The following is a 23,541-nucleotide window of genomic DNA, read 5'->3' on the forward strand; positions in this document are numbered from 1 at the left end:
TTTTGCATCAAACGATTGCGCTGCAAGAGGTAGATGGATAAACTACCCCCCAGAAAATACTCGACCCAATCTTTCGGGAACAACAAGACTTCCTGACATAACACAGGGGAAAGCCATATCAAAGAGAGGGTCACGATACAATGCCCGAGTCACTACGAAAACAAGAAATAAACTATCGAAAGAACCAAAACAGACAAATGGTGTAGGCCTAACTTCACTCAACAAGAAAACACATGTAAACCAGATTCAAAACACTGGACACTTAGATTAACTTAGGCAAACGAGAGAAACAAAAACACTCACAGTAACTAAACAAAGTAACCCCCGATAACGACGCGAAAACAAAAACACAAAAACTACACTTTGAGAACTCAACAGTCCAGAATCACAAGAACTATGAAACTATTAACTATTTCGGGTTCATAAAAGAAGGCACACGAACAACCAGACACAAAAATGCAACAACATCTAGCCTATAATGAAAGGAAGACGAAAGTAAAAACCTACTCACTTAACAAAATCGAAACCTAAAACAAACACACACAAGAGGAAACCCAGCTAGGGAAAGGGAAAGAATACCACGCTAGACTAAAGGAAGTACTAACAAACAAGGGACGATTAAGGAAAAACCTAGGCATGAGACCAACGTGAAGACAGAATTACCATAGCAATGAACTGCTAAAATAAGAACAAACTGAGGAGCTTACAGTGAGGAAAATAAGTATTTGAACACTCTGAGGCATTGCAAGTTCTCCCACTTAGAAATCATGGAGGAGTCTGAAATTTTCATTGGAAATCACAATGTATGATTTTTAAATAATTAGTTTGTGTTACTGCTGAAAATACATATTTGAACACCTGCCAATCAGCAAAAATTCTGGCCCTCTAAGACCTGTTAATCCCCCTCTAAAAAGTCCACCTCCGCTCCACTTATTATTCTAAATTAGAAGAACCTGTTTGAGGTCATTAGCTGCATAAAGACATGTGTCCACCCCACACAATCAGTAAGACACCAACTACTAATAAGACCAAAGAGCTGTCCAAAGACAACAGAAACAAAATTGTAGACCTCCAATAGGCCGGAAAGAGTGCGGGGCAATTGCCAAGCAGCTTGGTGAAAAAAGATGAACTGTTTGAGCAATTAGAAAATGGAAGAAGCTAAACATGACTGTTGATCTCCCTCGGACTGGGGCTCCATGCAAGATCTCACCTCGTGGTGTAGCAATGATCCTAAGGTGAGGAATCAGCCCAGAACTACACAGGAGGAGCTGATCAGTGACCTGAAGAGAGCTGGCACCACTGTTTCCAAAAGGTTAAAAGTTTAAAGTCATGTATGACACGGAAGGTTCCCCTGCTTAAATCAGCACACGTCCAGGCCCGTCTTAAGTTTGCCCTGACCATTTGAATGATCCAGAGGAGTCATGGGAGAAAGTTCTGTGGTCAGATGAGAACAAAATAGAAATATTTGGTCTTAATTCCACTCACTGTGTTTGGAGGACAGTTCCCAGTACACCATCCCTATCATGGGGGGTGGAAGCATCAAGCTTTGAGGGTGTTTTTCTGCACATGGGACATAGACGACTGCACTGTATTAAGGAGAGGATGACCAGAGTGAGGTATTGCGAGATTTTGGGGCTGGGTCTTTCAACATGACAATGACCCAGAGCACACAGCCAGGATAATGAAGGAGTGACTCCATTAGAAGCATATCATGGTTCTTGAGAGGCCTAGCCGATCTCCAGACCTAAACTCTATAGAAAATCTTTGGAGGGAGCTCAAACTCTGTGTTTCACAGCGACAGCCCAGAAACCTGGCTGATCTGGAGAAGATCTGCGTGGAGGAATGGGCCAAAATCCCTGCTGCAGTGTGTGCAATTCTGGTGACAGGGCCGGCACTTCCATTAGGCATTAGGCAATATAGGCAAATGCTAGGGGCACCATCTGTCCAGGGGGGTGCTCGCGTGCATGTGTTTTTTTTTTTTACAAATGAACAATTAATAAATGTGAAAATAAGTAAAGTCCAGATAATCATAATTTAGTTATTTAATAATATTAGTCAAATTAATAATTATTATAATAACACATGACACCTATCACACACGCACCCGCCCCCGCGTGCTCCGCGCACCCACCTCGTTACTGTTTCTCTGTTTCCCTTACAGATATCAAAAAGACAGAAGAGTGGAGGAAGAAAGGCGGCAAAAAAACAGAGGTAATGGTAATACAGTGGGGAAAATAAGTATTTAGTCACCAATTGTGCAAGTTCTCCCACTTAAAAAGATGAGAGAGGCCAGTAATTGACATCATAGGTAGACCTCAACTATGAGAGACAAAATGTGAAAAAAAAATTGAGAAAATCATTTTGTCTGACTTTTAAAGAATTTATTTGCAAATAATGGTGGAAAATAAGTATTTGGTCAATAACAAAAGTTCATCTCAATACTTTGTTGTATATCCTCTGTTGGCAATGACAGAGGTCAAACGTTTTCTGTAAGTCTTCACAAGGTTGGCACACACTGTTGCTGGTATGTTGGCCCATTCCTCCATTCAGATCTCCTCTAGAGCAGTGATGTTTTGCGGCTGTCGGCGGGCAACACGGACTTTTAACTGTCTCCAAAGGTTTTCGATGGGGTTGAGATCGGGAGACTGGCTAGGCCACTCCAGGACTTTGAAATGTTTCTTACGAAGCCACTCCTTTGTTGCCCTGGCAGTGTGCTTGGGATCATTGTCATGCTGAAAGACCCAGCCACGTTTCATCTTCATTGCCCTTGCTGATGGAAGGAGGTTTGCACTGTAGCGGATACATATGTTAGTTTATGGATTATGAACGGGGCACCATCCTGATTGCTCAGGAACCAGTATTGTGATAATGGAGATAGGTGGAATATGGTTTGATCAGTCTCATTATTAAAGGGTTAAGTTCTGGTTCCGCGCAGTGACCTAATACCATCGACCAAAATATGCATTTACTACCGTGACAAGATGAATAAATGTCCACATTTATTAAATGATTAATATTACAATTGACACAAAGCATATGACTGATTTGGCTCAAATTGAAACTAAACCTATATGTGAATCTACTAATTTAAACCAGGGATATAATAGTGAACAACAAAGAATATAAAATTAACAACAACAGCGAATGATAAACAACTGTCGGATCATGAGATTTATTTATTTAACTATCCTAAGGCTTGCCTAACTAGCGTAGGACCCAGGGACGGACACGAGGTCTTTAGAGAGAGAATAGAAAGGAGAAAGAGAAGGTTTGGGCAGGTTAATGGTAACAGTATTTACTATTTTGGACTTCGGGAGAGATAGAAGCTGGCAACCCCAAAACAGCACATGAACTGAGCGTCTTACTTCGAAGAAGAGGCGTGGTTACGCGGACCAACCGGTGCGTGTTCACGGTTCGTTTCTTGAGGCGGCTAAGGTCTGCGGAGCAGGTCACGTGAGACGGCTCGGGTCGCGGAGACTTAGCGGTGACGTCACAGTCGAAGCTTGAGGGCGCAGATAAACTTGTGCAGATGACTTGACTGAGAAAGAAGATGAGCTTGACTTGAACGACTAGACAAAATAAAAGTACTTTTGATGACGAAACGTAGAATAAAGAAAATAAAATAAAATAAAGAAGAATCTTCTGTTGGACTCGGTGAGAGCGTTAGTTGCGGTTTCTTGGCATCGCTCTTCTGGACACTGCGGTGTTCGGCGTGAGTCCAGCGAACAGTCGCGATGGTTTGGCGTGTTAGAGTCTTTGAGTCTCAGCGACTCTGACGAAGTTCTCCAAGTCTTCCCAAATTACCAGGCTGCCAAGCTCATTGTTTCGCTTCGAGCAAGGGCTTTTAAAACAAGTTTTAGGGGCATAATTGTAAGGCGCTTTCATGTTCATCAGGCCATTGACCATTATTAATGAATATTCATGTCCTTTGCCCAGACAGGGGAGAGAAAGAGAGAGAGAGAGAGAGAGAGAGAGAGAGAGGGGGAAAGCGAGGAGTGCCCGTCTTTCCAGGTCTAGTTAATGACTTAACCAAAGAAGACAGATTAACACAATATGAAGACAAAAGGAAATTCCTAAATAAATTGTCTTACATACTCTGCCTAAACAAGAATTAATTTGGTTCTATTAGTCTACACATTGAGCCATTCTTAATTTCCACTTTTGGACAATAAATGACACGTAATGCACAGACAGGCATGAATGTGAGGTCACATATGCACACATGAGAATGATTACATTCAATGAGTAACATACAAACTAATACATATATATATATATATATATATATATATATATATATATATATATATATATATATATATATATATATATATATATATGTGTATGCCTAATATAGCACATTACATGTTGATACTTGGTTATATATGAATCTAAATGAATATTCCATTGGAATACAAGTGTATTGATACGTCTAAAATAATGCAGCACAGGAATCTGAGTACACAGGTCTCTATGACATCTAACACATAGAATTAATGAGCATGTCTAAACAGCAGAACACACATATATATATATATGCATCCCTGCATTCATCATTCATTACACAATTTAAGACTACAAGAACAGGTATATCTACTACTGATACACAAAGTAATACATGAATATGCATCAATGTGGTGTGTTTATACAATAACCGGTATTCTAATAAGATCACTTAATACTGAATACATGAAAGATCATAAGTTGTGTCTTTATATCAACCACATGGCACAGTGTTCACATTTAGGCACATGGTCATGTGGTCCTTTGTCCTTAAAGGCTGGAAAGCTGAATACTGGTTTCAAGAATAATTAATCTTTCCTTGTATGGAAGGTAGTCAAGTTTGGTGTCTCTAGACTGCATTCGCCGAGCTGGTTCCTGTAGGCTGAATCTCAATTTCGTGTACAGTTCAGATTTGGAGTTACAGAGATCTCTGAAATATTTGTATCTTCAGCTCTGGATTTTAACACAGGACTTATAACGGGTTTAAACTGTGGGCAATCAGATAAGGTTGGAATTTAGAGTTTTATTGCTCTTCCTGACTGTGGTCCCAATGTCCTCCAAAGAAGGTTGATGTTGACCAGAACTCTTAGATGGCCTCTCTCCCAAGCTCAGGAGATCATAAAGTCAGAGTTCTACACTAGGGGACATAAGCACCATTGTGAATGTTGATCCTTGGGAACTTGTTGCTGTGTAAAGAATCAGTCTTTAAATTTACATGTAACCAAAGAGATGTGAGTCAGTTTCTCAGTTCAGTGGGAAAGGATTCCATTTTGGGTGTCACAGTGAAATGGCGTTTAGCTGTCTCCACTACAGCACCCAAAATCTCAATACATGGCCCCATTCATTCTTTCATGTACACGGACCAGTCGTCCTGGTCCCTTTGCAGAGAAACAGCCCCAAAGCATGATGTTGCCACCCGCATGCTTGACAGTTGGTATGGTGTTCTTTGGATGCAACTCAGCATTCACTGTCCTCCAAACACGACGAGTTGTGTTTTTACCAAATAGTTCTACTTTGGTTTCATCTGACCATATGACATTCTCCCAATACTCTTCTGGAACATCCAAATGCTCTCTAGCAAACTTCAGACGTGCCTGGATATGGACTGGCTTAAGCAGGGGGACACGTCTGGCACTGCAAGATCTGAGTCCCTGGCGTCGTAGTGTGTTACTGATGGTAGTCTTTGTAACGTTGGTCCCAGCTTTCTGCAGGTCATTCACTAGATCCCCCCTTGTGGTTCTGGAATTTTTCCTCACCGTTCTTGTGATCATTTTGACCCCATGGGCTGAGATCTTGCGTGGAGCCCCAGATCGAGGGAGATTAATAGTGGTCTTGTAGGTCTTCCATTTTCTGATTATTGCTCCCACAGTAGATTTTTTCACACCAAGCTGCTTGCCTATTGCAGATTCAGTCTTCCCAGCCTGGTGCAGGTCTACAATTCGGTTTCTGGTGTCCTCCGACAGCTCTTTCGTCTTCACCATAGTGGAGTTTGGAGTGTGACTGTTTGATGTTGTGGGCAGGTGTCTTTTATACTGTTAACGACTTCAAACAGGTGCCATTAATACAGGTAATGAGTGGGGGAAAGAGGAGCCTCTTAAAAAAGAAGTTACAGGTCTGTGACAGTAGGTGACCAAATACTTATTTTCCACCATTATTTGCAAATAAATTCTTTAAAAGTCAGACAAAATGATTCTCAATTTTTTTTCACATTTTGTCTCTCATAGTTGAGGTCTACCTATGATGTCAATTACAAGTGAGAACTTGCACAATTGGTGACTGACTAAATACTTATTTTCCCCACTGTATATGATGAATTAACACTGTACTGTACAAATTTATATGGAATAATAAGCGCCCCAGGTTGCGTCTCACTCTTCTCTACCTGCCCTATGACAGAAGAGGGCTTAGATTGCCTAATCTCAAGCTATACTACTGGTCAGCTCAACTCTGGGCTGCCACGTGTTACTTTTCCACAATTGATACACCTGCCTGGATATATATTGAAAACAAAACAAAGCTACCCGTAACATCTTATCTTTATTCAGATGAAACTAAACAACTATTAAAAGACTACAAAAAACCCTTTTCTCAAAAATACTCTATTAGTTTGGCATCAGTGACATATAGCACTGAGTGAAGCACCTACGATCTCGTGTCTAACACCTATTTGGGGAAATAAGAGATTTAAACTGGGAAGAGCAGACATGGGGTTTAACATTTGGTTTAATAAAGGCTTGAAGAAAATTGGGGACTTATACAATGATGGAGTGTTGATGTCCTTTGAACAACTGGTTAGTAAATATGGCTTACTCAAAAAACACTTTTTTAAGTACTTACAAATTAGAAGTTTTATCGCCACCCTATTAAAATCCACAGCTGAACCCTCACTTTCCACTATAGAGAATATAGCCATTAAAGGTCATGGAAAGAGAGGCTTTCTTTCTAAATTCTATAACATTTTACTTCTTGCTTCAAAAGAAAATAGTCTCTCATATCTCCAATCATGGAGGAATGATCTGCAAACAGAAATCTCTGTCGACGAGTGGAACAGCTCATGCTTGTTAGCACAAACACAGACTATTAATACCAGGTTCAGATTATTACAATACAAATGGTTATTTAGAACCTATATTACCCCTGTAAAGCTTCACCATTTCAATTTAAATATTCCTGATGATTGTGTAAAGTGTGGTGATGATAGAGGTACTCTACTCCATTGTGTGTGGAAATGTAGAGAAATCCAGATTCTGTTCATTGCAGATGCACTTTTGAAATAATAACAATGTGTCACGTTGAGGACCCCGGACCCTCCCTTTTGGGCGTGTGTTTACGTTGTCCACGTGTATCGTCTGCGTCTGTGGATCTTCGTGGTTGTGGTTATGTCTTGTGACAATCTGTCTCACCTGTGGCTCGTATCGTAATCACGTGGGGCTAATGTGGTTTGTCTATTTAATGTGCGCTCGCGCAGTGTCCTGTGCTCGTCGTTGTCTAAGTCTGCACGTTGTGTTAATCGTCTGTGTGTTTCTCGTGCGCTATTGCGCAATATCTGTGCCGATTAAAAGTGACGTGTGCTCTAAACCCCGAGGATTCCGTGTCTCGTCCTTGGCTGCGCCCGAGCGTCACATGTTGCAGTAGGCAAATTGCACTGATTTGCACTGGTTTTTATTATTAATATTTAAAAGTTGTTCTCTGCACTACTTTATGTAAAATAGTTTTAAAATATTTTTTGTGCAACACCTTTATATTTATTTCTTGTTATACTAATATGTATAATTCAGTTGCTTTTTATTTGTTTCTTTAATAATGATACAATTAACCCAATGATTGTTGATGCAGGGGGCACCAACCAAAATCTCGCCTAGGGCACCAAATTGGTCAGGGCCGGCTCTGCCTGGTGAAAAACTACAGGAAACGTTTGACCTCTTTAAATGCAAGTGTAGCAGACATTAACCGGATGATGGGCTCCGGGCGGGCGAAGAAGTCACAACACACTGGGATACGGTACTCTGCGTTGTTTATTCGATTCAGCTTCTCTCTGAGTGAGACATGGGGCAGAATCAGCACGCGCACACGCACACACACACACTTTGCTTCTCCCTCGCTCTCTCTCCCGCCTGCACGAGGCATAAAACAATGGATGACTCGACTCCAATGTTAAAAGCATCGTCTAACTCGGTTTAACTTAAGAGTTTAGAAAGAGAGGCAACTAGCGATATAACTTCTCACAGCGTAGTTTATCTCTTAAACTTAAAAGATATGTTTCTACACTTTTAAATTGTGAAATCTATGGGAGAGCGCAAAACACCTGCTTACCAGTTCAGCATTCACAATGCTACTGGCGATTTTGCCGCGAAAGCACCGGATAGCTCAGGCGTGTGTCGCACTAATTGCAGCCCCACATAAAACAAACAAGGGGGAACCCCCAAAGGGAACCATATACAAAAACATCTTTTTTTCTTTTAAAGTTTTAACTTAACATTGAGATTGTAAAACAAAGCTTGGTGAAGTTCATAAAAAAAAATAGACATTCACATATTCAAAAATATTACCACGGCTACATACTCCCCCCTGAACTTCACAAAGCTTGCACAGAACAGGTTACATACCACACAAATTAGAAGGATAACTAAGAAAAGTCATTACTCTACAACCACAAAATACCATTACGCAACACGTGTGTCCCAACTACTAGGGAAAGGGGCAATAAAGAGTTGATCAGACTCGTTAATGCCACCTCACTAAGGGGATGCCTTGTACACCACCCACTGGTATGACTCAAATGACTTTCTCCTTCTTTTTTTCCCCACACAAGGAAACCATCACTCTTTTCACTTATTTTTCTTGGGAGCCCCCTAAATCAATAAAGATTTTGCTAAATCTCTGGCTGATCTGTGCACTGCTTTCTGCGTCATATTCTGTATCAGCCTATTCACGGGTCTCACCAGCCTACCAGCCCGTGTCTTAACCTGGGTCACTATTCCAGTAACAGATGAAGCAGCATTATCTGTGGATATCATGCTGGTCTTTCCTGGATTCTCCTCAGCACTAGCCTCAGCGACCTCAGCAGGCCTAATGCCTTGGCTATCATCCTCACTAATCTGAAAGTGACTGGAAGTGGATTCTAAGTCCATACTACTGGGGTGACGTTCCATCTCTCCACATTCAGGTGTGCATGGACACTCAAAGGGGTTAGTGTCACCTAGTGTTGCTATCCAACTAGCAGTCCTTTCTCCCTTATCAGAGGCATCTTCTGACACCATGGACGATCTAGAAGATCCTTGAGCCTGTTCATGACTTGACTCTGAGTCTCCGAAAGATGGCTCTATTTCAACCTCTGTGTCAAAGGGCAGGAAATTGACCTGCAGCATCAAGTTCCGATGGACCACTTTTTCTTGGCCAGTGTTGATGTTTCTCACCCGATAAATGTGGCACTTAGGATCTCTCGAGACTACCAGGTAAGGTGTGGACTCCCACCTGTCCGCCAGTTTCCGTCGTCCTCGCTCACCCTTATTGGCCAGCAGTATGCGATCGCCTTCCTCAATGTCACAGCCTTTCATCCTCCTGTTATAAAGCTCTGTCTGGCGCTGTCGACTGGTATCTGCACTGGCTTGGGCAAGAGCTGCAGCCTCCCGGAGGTCAGCACGAATACTGTTGATGTAGCCATCATAGTCAACAATGTCATTGTCCCTTCCTACATTGTGAAACACTACATCGACTGGCAGACGAGGGATTCTCCCAAACATCAGGAAAAATGGGGCATGGCCAGTAGATTCATGTGCTGTACAATTATACATAAAGGTCAAAGTCTGTAACATTTGTGGCCACTTCTGCTTAGCTCTCGGGGGCAAAGCCCTGATCATACCTCCCAACGTGCGATTAAATCGCTCAACGTGGCCATTGCCCATCGGGTGGTAGGCAGTTGTTCTTGATTTTTTTACTCCAGCAATCTGTAGCAATTCTTGGATTAGGTGGCTTTCAAAATTTGCACCCTGATCTGCATGGATGCGCTCAGGGAACCCATACAAGCAAAACACCCTGTCCCACAGCTGACGTGCTACTTGCTTAGCGGACTGATCACGACAAACAAATGAATGGGCCATTTTGGTAAAATGGTCAGTGACCACGAGAACGTCTACAGATTTGCCATGAGAGTCCTCAGCAGACCAGAAGTCAATACACACCAATTCTAAGGGTCGTGTAGTTCGCACACTCTCAAGTGGGGCTCGTCCTTCTGGTTCGGGGGTCTTGCTCACCACACACCGTTTGCAGTGCTTGACATACTCCCGAATCTCTCGTTCCATGTCAACCCAGAAGAATCTCTGCCTGGCCAAATAGAGTGTTCTACTCTGGCCCTGGTGACCAGCGTCGTTATGAACACCCTGCAGAACCTGACTAACGAGGGAGGCTGGAACGACATATTGGTAGCGTTTTTTGCCCGACAGGGGGTCTTTGCATAAGCGATACAGGATTCCATCTAGCATTTTCAACTTATCCCACTGTTTCAGAGTCTTCAACGTCCTAAAGGTCTCTTTTGCCCTCTCTCGTCTTGATGGCCTTGTACCACGTGTGACATACGAAAGAACTTGAGACAAAACAGGATCCTGCTGCTGTTTATCCTGAAGCTCCTTCAGTGAAAATACTGACAAAGCGCCTTGGTCTGATGGTAGGAGACTGTGCACATCCTGAGACAACCATAGCGCAACTCTCTCCTTGGGCCCTGTGCTCCACCCAGTTTGGCCATTCAGGATAGCCGACACCTCATCACTTGAGAGCGAGCAACAGGTTAACTCCTGGCAGGGAGATGGAGGTTTAACCACCTGGCACTGCGTACTGACCAGAAAGGTGCGTTGGACCACATCCTCTTTGTAATGCTCTGCTTCGTCCAAGAGCACATTATAGGGCTCAACAACCAACCTCTGGCTGACGCGGCTACGTGTAAAGGGCTGTCTACTCAAGGCGTCCGCCACCACATTCTTACTGCCAGGGATATACTGGATGCTGAAATTGTACGGAGCCAATTTAGCAACCCACCTCTGCTCACACGCATCGAGTTTCGGCTTCGTTAAGATGTAGGTTAACGGATTGTTGTCCGTCCAGACAGTAAAAGAGTGGCCTTTTAACCAGTGACTGAACTTGTCACAGACGGACCACTTTAGAGCCAGAAACTCTAGACGGTGAGCAGGGTAGTTACACTGGGCACGGGTGAGGGCCTTACTGGCAAAAGCGATGGGACGGGCTTTTGTTTCTCCCTCAGTCACCTGAGACAGCACAGCACCCAAGCCATCCAATGAAGCATCTGTAGACAGAATGAATGGTCGACTGAAATCGGGGTGTGCGAGCACTACAGATTCCAATAGCGCAGATTTCAATTGTTCAAAGGACTGGCTATGTTCTTGCTTCCAATCATTCGGACTCAACTTCTTGAAAGCAGCAGCCCCCTTCCTGTGGATCTTCTGACCCTTCGGCGCAGCAGTCAGTGAAAACAGTGGTTTTGCTATGCCAGAGCAATTTGGTATGAACCGCTGGTAGTACATTATCATACCTAAAAATGCCTTGATTTTCCTTTGTGACGGGCTAGCTCCATCCTCCATCATGAGATCAGCCTCTGTCATGGCAGTAATAGCCCTGACTTTGTCAGGATCCGTTGCCACTCCATTTTCATCTATAACATGCCCCAGGAACCTCACACTTCTCCTCAACAAGTGGCACTTTTTAGGAGCTAACTTAAGTCCATGGGCACTCAACCTGGCAAAGACCATTTCGAGCCGTCTCAAAGCCTCGTCTTCATTAGGTGCGAATACAAGAAGGTCATCCAAATAACAGAGAAGGGTGAGGAAATTCTGATCACCAAATACACCCATCATGAGCCTCATGAAGCTTGCCGGGCTATTACACAGACCTTGCGGTAATCTGTTAAACTCGAACAATCCCATAGGGGTCGTGAAAGCGGTGAATTTTTTATCCTCTTCAGCCATCTCAATGTTATAGAACCCAGAAGTGAGGTCCATCGCACTGAATATTGCATTGCCCCCCAAAGCGGCTAGACAATCGGCTTGGTGTGGTAAGGGATGAGCGTCTTTCACGGTGCGGGTGTTCAGCCACCGATAATCTACACAGATACGTAGGTCTCCACTTTTTTTCCAAACCAGCACAAGCGGCGAGGCCCACTCACTGGAAGACTTACGGATGATTTCACGCTCCTCCATTTCTGAGAGCACCTGTCTGAGATTACGGTAATGTCCAGGAGGCACACGACGGTAGGGGAGTCTGAACGGCCGGTCATCTGACAGACGTATGCGATGGAGAAAATCTTTGGCTTTGCCACAATCCAGTTTGTCCTTTGAAAACACACCTTCATATTTGCGTATCAGCTGCACTAGCCGTTCCTTCCAGCATGTAGACACCTCGCACGAGTCAACATCGAGATCACCTAAACCGAACTGGCTCAGTCTGTCATGAAAACTAGAAGCAGGTTGAGTTTTGTCGGCCATGGAACCATCCACCCTCTGGTTTGACACTATTACTTCACTATGGTCAGACTGGTTATACTTCACATCAAGATCCTCGAGAGCCAAGCATGGAGATACATCAGCCACCTTCGAGTTTCTCTTTAAGGTGACTGGCCTATCACTTGGGTTTAGGATCTTAACCGGCACCCACCTATCAGCATTCATTGAGGCCACTACCCTACCAACCATGATATCTTTCCTGTGCGGTTGTGACTTGGGTGGTTCGACGAGGACAGCACTTCCCACAGAAACCGGGGCGATTGAGGGTAGCTTGGCCCATACTAGATGCTCCTGTCGAGGTAGAAGAGTGACAGCTTGTGTAAGTTTAGCCGTACCTAGGGTGTCAGGAATTTCTCTGCCCTTCCACCTGTGCAGTCCAGACAACATGTTTAAGAAACGTTCAATTTCAGGTTCTCCTGAACTTTCAGCCAAGCTGAGAACACGCCAGTAGTTGGGAGATTCCTTCAGATGACTGAGGATGTACTTAATAACGTTAGTGCCCAGAATGACATGATCACGCTGCCCAGGAACGACTAATGTAGGTACACTGACTGTATGTCCATAAACTTCCATCTCTATCTGATAGATGCACTTTGGGCGTACTTGAACTCCACCACAGCCTACAAGTGTGACGTCAGAATCCACTTCACTGAATTCTAGTGCAATCCCTGAGCTCTTGAGCTTGTGCTCCGCTTCTTCATTCATGGTACATGCCATAGATCCACTATCTAGTAGAGCTCGCAATGTGACTTGACCTTTCACAAGCACATCGGTGTAAAACAGACTGTCAGCTTTTTCTAACTTCATCACATTTTGGAACAGAATTTCACTCTTATCAGATGCAGATTTGCAGCAACTTTCATACAGTGACGTCATCTCCACAATCGAGGGTTTCATCTTTATCACCCACGCTGTTCCCCCCTAGGCGTGAGTGTGCTAGTTTCCCTGGTTATGTGACGCAGAGTTAAGCTGGGGAGCTGGTGAAACCATGTTGGGGCAATCCTTACGCTGATGTCCTACTTCGAAGCAGGTTAAACATCGCTTCTCTCTCATACAATGTGAGCGAGTGGTATGGGAAGTGTCACTACAAACACGACAGACCAACCCGCGAGTCCATGACGTCACATGGGGCCCTGAAGAGTTGCGAATCGGCTGGTTGGTACGTTCAAGCACCCTTTCCAACATGCTGAGCACACGCTCTAATGTATTAGAGTCAGATGCCACATTATCGTTGCGTTTAGAGATGTTATTGGGGATACACTGTGTAGCATTAAGAACTGTGCATCCTGCTTCAGTGGTCTCCTCTGGGCTAGCAACAGCTGTAGCCGTAGCGACTTGGAGTGTGCGAGGCTTTGGGACACTGGGAGTTTTGCGTGACCAATGTTCCCTCTGATGCTCATCTATGGCCTCCTGAACTTCTTCAAATGACCATTTAGTCATTGGCTTGCACTTAAATACGCTGGACAGGTCAGGACTAGGGCAGATCCGAATGAACATCATAGCTACTTCAGCATTCATATTCCCCATCCTACTCCCACTGCACAGTAAATGACTATTAGCACGTTCTGCTGCGGAGTTCAGGCGTACCCAGTAATCAACTGGACTTTCTTTGCACTCTGGTTGTGTGGCATAGAAATCGGCTAAAGGCAGGCACGACACAGGGCTGTCACTAAAGTAACGCCTCAGCACATCATAAATTTTGTCGGGACTCACAACTGTGTTAGACGAAGAATTACTCTTTAGACCTACTTTCACGATGTTCTTAGCTCTGCCTAAGAGATGGCTCAGAATTGTGTTTGCTTTCTCTGTATCAGGGCAGCAACTTTTCTTTAAATATAGCTCCATTACATCTATCCACTCCTGGACAGTGTATTTGTCACTCTCGTCGCCCCTAAACACAGGTGGTTCCTTAATGTCTGACCTAACTACCACACTGACCCTAGAGGCGTCTGGAGAGGTGTTAACAACGTCAAAGCCATCCTTACTGGATGATCCAGGGGAGGTAGGAGTAACTGGACTTTGACTGGACAGTATTCTATTCGCAATAGTCTCACCAATCTGACTTCCAAGTTCCCCTATCAACTCACGTAACTGCTGTGTGACGTTATCGGTACCATCGGCGGGGGTTGAACACAGAGGCCTCACTGACTCATTATGAGAGCTATTTTCCAAACCCAAAGGGCTTTCCTGAATAAATGGAAGCATGTCTGGTTGGCTTCTCAAACCCCCATCCACTCTACATATAGTTCTCCCCCTCCCAATTACAGGAGTAAACACATCAGTTACTTGTTGCCCTCTACCGGCCATAGTTGGTTTACGACACGTTGAAATCACATATACTGTAGAACGGAAATGATACAAACACGTAACAAATACCTGAACAAAGTGTGACTAAAATAAAAAATGAGTCCATACGCTGACACTTCAATGTCCGCTGAAAGGAGTCTCTGATCCTGTAAACGATACCTCACGCGTCACAACGCACTGCTTGACCCCGGCGATCGGCAGCAGCTGACCAGAGATCCGGGTCACGGCACCACTTTTATGTAGCAGACATTAACCGGATGATGGGCTCCGGGCGGGCGAAGAAGTCACAACACACTGGGATACGGTACTCTGCGTTGTTTATTCGATTCAGCTTCTCTCTGAGTGAGACATGGGGCAGAATCAGCACGCGCACACGCACACACACACACAGGCTTTGCTTCTCCCTCGCTCTCTCTCCCGCCTGCACGAGGCATAAAACAATGGATGACTCGACTCCAATGTTAAAAGCATCGTCTAACTCGGTTTAACTTAAGAGTTTAGAAAGAGAGGCAACTAGCGATATAACTTCTCACAGCGTAGTTTATCTCTTAAACTTAAAAGATATGTTTCTACACTTTTAAATTGTGAAATCTATGGGAGAGCGCAAAACACCTGCTTACCAGTTCAGCATTCACAATGCTACTGGCGATTTTGCCGCAAAAGCACCGGATAGCTCAGGCGTGTGTCGCACTAATTGCCGCCCCACATAAAACAAACAAGGGGGAACCCCCAAAGGGAACCATATACAAAAACATCTTTTTTTCTTTTAAAGTTTTAACTTAACATTGAGATTGTAAAACAAAGCTTGGTGAAGTTCATTAAAAAAAATAGACATTCACATATTCAAAAATATTACCACGGCTACACAAGCAAAGGCTACTGTACCGAATATTAACATTGATTTTCACAGGTGTTCAAATACTTATTTGCAGCAGTGACACAAATAAATTATTTTTTTTTAATCATGCATTGCGATTTCCAGATTTTTTTTTTTGATCGTCTCTCACAGTGGACATGCACCTAAAATGAAAATTTCAGACCCCTCCATGATTTTCTCAATGTGAGATGGTTCCTGTGTTCCTTATCAGCAGAATCATGAGTGAAAGAAAATCCTCTCCGAGAGAGAGAGAGAGAGAGAGAGAGAGAGAGAGAGAGAGAGAGAGAGAGAGAGAGAGAGAGAGAGAGAGAGAGAGAGAGAGAGAGAGAGAGAGAGAGAGAAGCATTAGCTCTTCTGTGGGCCTGGGAGACACTGCACCCTCACATCTTTGGAAGGCAGTTTGAATTTAAGTCATCATAAACCACAAGTCAATTTACAGTCCAAGGGACTCACCGACCGTTCCAAGGAACTGTTCAACCTCACGTAATGCTAATTGTTCAATATGGACAGAACAAACCATTATAGACTAAGCACTGAGTCCTGATGGCAGGAAATAAGAACCAGTAAGAGTGCAGGCAAAAAGACAGAAACCCACAGACTTTTGATAAGTTGTAATGTAATCCTCATACAACAAAATGAGATTAAGTGAGCCAGTAACTAACAGGGAGATGTATACAGACTAGCTCAGATGTGTGCCAGTATAGTGGAATGTGCTTCTGTTTTAGTATCATGTCTGCTGAAATCAAAGTGTAGAATCGAACACATTTATCCACCTCTCTCCAACTTCTTACCCCCCACCCCCAAAAAAAAAAAAATAAAAAAAAAAACAGAATATTATGGTGCGCTGAGCACTCAAACTGTGCTGGATGCCAGTCAAATATTCAAATACAGGCTACTGTTTTGTTTTGTGGATTGACCCACAAATATGAATCTTATCCAGAGCAACTTACAAAGTCCTTTGCATCTGTTCACAGAATTCAAAAAGATACCCTTTAGCCAGATTACTACTAAACCACCAGTCTTATGTCTTTTGACATTTTATTGACGCATCTCTGGAGAGTACACAGCAAAACCCTAAGCTACTCTACTCTGTGCTGTCCATGTCGCTCAGTGTGTAGCTCTGAGAGACAGACTGCTTCTGCCTCTTCTTTATAGGTAAGCTGAGTGTGGCCCCCATCCTTGTTGTTATGTCATGGAATCTGCCTATTTCTTTGAAAACTGCTTATCTTTCATCATACACTGAGTGAGCTGACTGTTTCTCTCAGAACCTGTGTAATTTGGCCGCCCAATGGAGGATGGGTTGCCTTTTGAGTCTTGGTCCTCCCGAGGTTTCTTCCTATTCCCCACCATCATAGGGAGTTTTTCCTTGCCACTGTCGCCTTTGGCTTGCTCATTAGGGATTTGGACCCATAGTATTGTTAACCTTGTAAATCCTGTAAAGCTGCTGTGTGACAACATGTGTTGTGAAAAGCGCTATACAAATAAATTTTGATTGATTGAACCGCTTCTGTGTTCATCCTTCCCCCTCGATGCTCAACATGATGAACCTGTCACCCTGTGTACAATGTAAAAATCTATTATTTTGAAAGACTCAAAAAATAATCACTTACTGATTTGAAATGAAACTGAGAGAAAAGGATGGGAGTGAAGGTGAATTTCTGTCAAAATGAAACCTAACTAATCCCAGCCCCTGGAAGCCACGCCCACACTGATAATATTCATATCAAACCAGTCTACTCCCTCCATTTCAAGACCAGTAACTAGATGACCAACGATGGGTCTGCAGCTCACACTAATACTCACCTGCTTGTTTTTCTACAAAGGTACAGTGTAAATGTTTTTATATATGGACTTATTAACTGTAAAAGTAACAGGATTCTTTTAATGCTGCAAGCTTGTAAAAGGTCATCTCTTTATACTGTATTTTCTTCTAGCATTAGCACTGAAATGTTATCAGTGTACACCAGAGCAAACACAGGGAACATGCCCACAAATAGACTGTGCTGGTGAATGTGCCAGTGTCCGTGTGACTTCCACTATGCAAGGAGGTAAGAATACTTCAACATCACAAGTTAGAAGACATAAAATAAAGAATATATTAACAGTAGCCTATTGTGTAATGCAACAAAGTAACCTTCTACAATAGAAATGTTTATTCTAAACTTGAGAGCACATGTCAACAAGAATTATTTATATATAGTTTATATGATTATATATGAACATCTCATTTTCTCATTTACATTTGTGTGCACGTGTAACCCAATAATAAAATGTAGGGTATGATCCTGTAAGGAAATTAATGTACAGGGTCTGGGATATTGGAGTGAATAAATAAAATTTGTAGTTGATATAATTTAAATTATATTTGGGGCAGCTTAGAGACAACTCTAGCTCGCAATCAACTTAAGCACACAAATACACAGACAAATGGGAATTTTCAAATGATGTCTATTAAAAATATATATATATATACACACACACACTAGATGCAGTAGCGAACCGTGACCATTAAACCTGGGCCTGCTACACCCCTCCCCCCCCCCCCCCCGAAATTTTTTTTCCTCTCCTAATAAACTGCACTAAAGAATAAAGAAAAAACCGAGACGACAGTATAGCTTTAGTGCGTTTCAAATAACATTTGTACTAGATAACTTGTTAAGCAAAATAAGTTTCCAAACAAAATAAGGTTTCACAGCTCCGTGGTTCTCGCAAGCGGAATATGTAAATGAGGACGGCAAAGGGCCGAATCGATACTAGCTAGCGGCGGTAGGCTAACGACAGCTAGCGTCGCCACAGCGGGCGGAAATTATCATACAACCCGCCCACTAAGAGGGAAGATATGATTAATCAATTTTACTGTCATTTGAAACTGGTATAGGCCCTTTTCACAACAAAGCGGAAACACGTCACCGCCGGGTAATGATGAATGAATGAATGTTCAATTTATATAGCGCCTTTCAGGATACCCAAGGCGTTTTTACAATTTTAACACAGGTACAAGTCTCAGACATCCAATCACGCACACCAGCGCGAAGCAGCAGCCAATTGCACACAGCGTACTCTCTACTGGGATCCACAGCCCCCTGGGGGACTGTATGCAGGAAGGGGAGAGAGGACAGACCCTAGTGACAGAGCACCATCCACCACTGGACATACAAGCACACATTCATGCACATACAACTACTTTTTTATTAAACAGAGAGAGAGACAGACACACACTCAGGGACTGCCAATTTACCTACCTCCATGTTTTTGCACTGTGCGATGAAACCGGAGATCCCAGAGGAAACCCACCCAAAGGAGAACATGGAAGCTCCACTCAGATAGGGACTTGAACCCAAGACCCCAGTGCTGAGAGGCAAACGTGCTAACCACCAAGCCACCATGCTGCCCCAATATTCATCACTTGTTATGTTTGTTTATATGTCACTGAAATGTGCAAAAATTCAACTATTTCACAACACTGTATACCCATGAAGTATCTACAATGTTTACAATACATACCTCCATTTTGATTTTCTCCAGGTGGTGCACCACTGGTGGATTTGCAATTGAAGTCTTGCGCTGCCCCTGCTGAGTGCATCAATGGGAGTTTAAACTTGGGACTTCTGAGAACAGTTCTGGGTACTAAATGCTGCAAAACGGATCTCTGCAACACCCAAACAGTGGCAGGTAAAACATTTCAAATAAGAAGGAAGATTGACCATGTTATTTAGTCTTTATACTTTCCAAACTGAATATATAGTGAAAGACATTTTAAATTGTCACTGACAAGATGCCCTGTAGACATCATAGGCATATACAACTAAAATCAGTGGTATATTGTTAATGTGCTTACATGTTCTAACATTTATTTTGGTAGCAGTTTGAAAAGTTGAAAAGTAAAGTAATTCTTTACTTCAAATTCTGTGAAAGTAATTAGGTAATTAGGATTTTGTAAATTATGACATTTTATGGTCAAAAAAGTGTTGACCCAAATGTTGAACTTGTGTTAAGCTCTACCAGATCAACGTCCCAATGGGAAACGCTGCTACACCTGTGATGGTCACACCTGCTCAGAAACCATCACATGTCAGGGAGATGAAAATCAATGTATCAGCACTTCAGGTGAAAATGTCTTTATATTCTTAATCTCCAAATGTATAATGCCCTGTTAGTGTAACAACACGGACATGGTGCAATCAGAGATGTTGAGTAGATCATTCTTTATAAAAAGGGCTTGTGCAATTAACATTAACAGCTTCACGTAACGACACAGATGACATACGGACAACGTGAGAAAGACGAGGCATGACGACAAAGCTAAAGAAATTAAAGACAAACTAGATATTTGCTGGAATTAAACAAAAAAAACCACATAATCACATGAATACACATAGAATAGAATACACTTTATTGATCCTGAAGGAAATCAACGTTCCCCTGGGGTCTTGGTGTAAAGCACGGTGAACCCAGTGCGGCCCGCAGCGTCAGAAAGGCAGAAAGGTGGTGAAAAGAAAGATAACGTTTAATAAGTCTCAAAGCACAAAGCAAATACTGACTATACTCTGCATGCTAGAGGAGCAAAGATGACACGTTCAGGATCTGAAGTAGCATGGCTCTCAGGACAGCTCAAGGATTACACAGCACTGAACAGCGGGACGTAAAGGCATTTATAGGGCGAGATAAATGAGTAACAGGTGCACAAGTAATAGGAAGGTGTGTCATTAGGTGAGCAGTGTCACTGTGGTGGAGGGTCTGGGAGTGGATGTCTTCCCTGATCACTGGGACCAGCCTACCATGACATAGACAAGCTAGACACAGTACAGTAAATGATTATGAAACTCAGAGTAGTTAGATAAGATGCAGCAAATGACTCTGAAACAGATGAGAAAATACCCAGGTCACATGACAGTTCATGAATGAACAGTAAACCATCTGCTGGAGTACTCTTGTGCTCCTACTAATGGTTTTTTCTGGTCTTTAGTAGTTAAAAAGTGGTTTAGTGATTTTCTGGTCTTAGTGGTATAGTGTGTTGATTCACTATTGTGTTGATTCACATGTAGTCTAGAACATTGAAATACATTAAATCTCATATACACGTGACCAATGCCACAATCTCACTCTTATTTTTCACCCTTTAATCCCCCCACTGTAGTTGATGTAAGAGGTACAAAGATGGAAATGAAGGGATGTGCAACCCAAAGCTTTTGCGATGGGACTACATCTGTCCAGCAGTCCGTGGGCTTGACGAAAACGAGCTGCTGTGTGGGGGACCTGTGTAACAGTGGAAACATGGTTAATCTGAGCTTCTTCCTCATGCTGGGACCTCTACTGCCCTCCTTCTTCCACTGAGCTCATTTTGATAAATGGTTGTTCTACAAAAACTGGTGTTTATTCCAGGAAAGATTAAATATTGAACAGGCATACAATGGTATAATCTTACAATGTGGTATAATCTCTCCATTTCAACATGTTTCTTTAATTTCATGTTAGAGTTGTATTTCCTTAAATTGTATAGAAAACATCAATAATTGGCATCCAGTGAATAAACAGGGTCTTTCTCATCTGCCTGTTCTTTCCAAAGTTCCTCTTTTCATATACTGAAGAACTGAATTTCATACTGTTGTGTACTGTTTTCTTCTTTTTCTTGAATGGACCTCAAACCACTACTATTACAAATAATCCAGAAATCCAGAAAGAGATTTCAGTTACACTGATGTTCATATTCGTTATGTTTTATCGCTGTCCAGCAACCCCAAAATAATCTTCATAAACAGTCTTGAATTCCATGGAAAAAAAGGCTCCGCTAGATTCCAGCTCACTGTAGTATTGAGCTGCAGGACCTGAGTGGTCTAGAGCAGTGGTTCCCAACCTATGGGTCGCGACCCAACCTATGGGTCGCCAAAGATCCACGGAGGGTCGCAAACGCCCTCTTGATTTTAAGGGGTTTCATTTTAATACCATATATAGCCCATGTTGAATAAATGACAAAGCATTTAATTAATATATGCATAGAAGCAACACATTTTAAGTGCTACATTAAACATTTATTCTGTTTTTGAACGAAGACGAATTGAGGAATAAAATAATAACTAAAAATAAAATAAGTTTTCGCAGGAAACAGAGCGTATCACGTGACTCCCTCTCGTGCGGGCGTTGTTGCCTAGCGACTTACTGAGCAGGCTTAAGGGAGGGAAAGATGGCTACGCCACAGGTAGGAGAGACAGCGGAGGAATGTAAAAGTAAACGTTTTTATAGAGTATGGACTCATAGAAGCAATGGATAAAGTTTGAGCGACTTTCGTTTGGCTGTTACCAGTCACGCCAGACATCGAATCACTGGTTCAGGAAATACAGTGGCAGAGCTCTCATTAAAATCTAGGTTGCCTGGCCTAGGTTGTGTTTACAGACAAATGAAAACGAGATTAAAACATTAAAAAAACTGAAATTGGTAATATTATATTTTCCTCATTTTCTGTGTTGTTGCCTTGGTTAAGTTGTGTTTACAACAGTCAAATGACAAGGAGCAGGGGCGATTTTAGGATCTGGTCTTTAGGGGTGCCCAGCCCCCAGTGCTCACAGAGGCACAATACCAAAGTATTGCGCAGGTGCAGAGCAAGTTTTTTTCATAATATAATATTTTTAAAATGTGTTGAGCCAGGGGGTGCTGAGCAACCTCACGGTGGTGCTCTAGCACCACTAAAAATACCCTAGCCTCGCCCCTGACAAGGAGATAAAAAAAAACTGAAATTTAATTCTGTGGTAATATTACAAATTATTAGGCCTACTCAGTTTGTGTTGTTGCCTGTCTAAGTGTTTACAATAGTTAAATGAATAGGTGAAGAAGGAAGAACTTGAAATTCATGTGATAGATTAAATAAATAAATAAAATAAAAATATTAAGTTATTCCTCATTTTCTGTGTTGTTGTTGTAGCCTATTACCTGAAGTTTATGTGAAAGTCTAATTTCAAAGCTTTTTCTTATTGGTCTGCGGGGGTGGGGTTGGGTCACCAAAGTTTACAATGGCAAAAATATGGGTCCCTGAAGAAAAAGGTTGGGAACCACTGGTCTAGAGCTCAGGTAAGCAACACCATTCTGGACATTACTTGCCTGCCATCCAGTGTCTATTTATGGTACTGCAACTTAAATCAATAGTCCACAGATTTGTTATGGGAAAACCTTCAGTTTGCAATGTCAAAACAGAAATGTTTTTCACTTTAATTTAAACATTCTGTTAACTTTAAACCAAAGTTCTGAGTGGGTAATTCAGGTGTATGTTGGAAGCATGCATCCGTCTTAATTCTTCACCCTTATGTAGTATCATGGGAGAGAAGTAAGGGAATACAAAGATGATTTAAGTAGAAAGGTTTGAGGACTGCATAAGTAACATTGATCATTTTAAACCTAATGTAAAATTTAAGAACCAAGAGGTCCATGTAGGTCTCTGGGTTCAGAACGAAAGCTCTGTTAGTTTCTCCACAAAGACAGAATAGCACAAAAGATCAGCCTCACCTTGTAGGTGGTTGGTGGTGCTTATTGATGGTGGTGCTCATCTTTTCTAAACACAGGGAACATTTTCCAATGGGCTATAATGACATCATACTTCAACTTGCATATACTGAAGAATGCATGGTTTGGATATAATGGAGATTTCAAACGAAGGTGGGGCATAATTTGAGTTCTTTGTATGGAGATTGTCTCGTTAACGTTTTCTCCTCAATCAATATATAGATCTGCATCTTTATTATACACATCTCACAAAAAGTTAGGGATATTTGGCTTTCGGGTCAAATTTATGGAATACGTAAAATGTTTACGCTACAGCAGTATTATATAATAAAAGTGGAGCATCTATGTAGACGC

The 23,541-nt window shown here is 42.4% G+C and overlaps 1 protein-coding gene across 2 annotated transcripts in view; it reads left to right on the forward strand.

Annotated features, from left to right (window-relative positions):
* The window catches only part of LOC143525127 (urokinase plasminogen activator surface receptor-like), a 74,845-nt gene extending 53,637 nt beyond the window's left edge, over window positions 1-21,208 (forward strand). The window contains exons 1-5 of one of the 2 annotated variants that reach the window (XM_077018709.1): window positions 17,405-17,519; window positions 17,631-17,744; window positions 19,222-19,368; window positions 19,693-19,803; window positions 20,834-21,208. In XM_077018709.1, coding sequence (XP_076874824.1) covers window positions 17,471-17,519; window positions 17,631-17,744; window positions 19,222-19,368; window positions 19,693-19,803; window positions 20,834-21,030 — 618 coding nt within the window. In that variant the 5' untranslated portion in view covers window positions 17,405-17,470 and the 3' untranslated portion in view covers window positions 21,031-21,208. Of the gene's footprint in view, window positions 1-17,404; window positions 17,520-17,630; window positions 17,745-19,221; window positions 19,369-19,692; window positions 19,804-20,833 lie in introns of those variants that run through there. The other variant, XM_077018708.1, reaches the window with a different exon arrangement.
* Window positions 21,209-23,541: the final 2,333 nt, after the last annotated feature.

This window comes from Brachyhypopomus gauderio, chromosome 10 (genome assembly GCF_052324685.1).
Source record: "Brachyhypopomus gauderio isolate BG-103 chromosome 10, BGAUD_0.2, whole genome shotgun sequence".
Taxonomy (NCBI): Eukaryota; Metazoa; Chordata; class Actinopteri; order Gymnotiformes; family Hypopomidae; genus Brachyhypopomus; species Brachyhypopomus gauderio.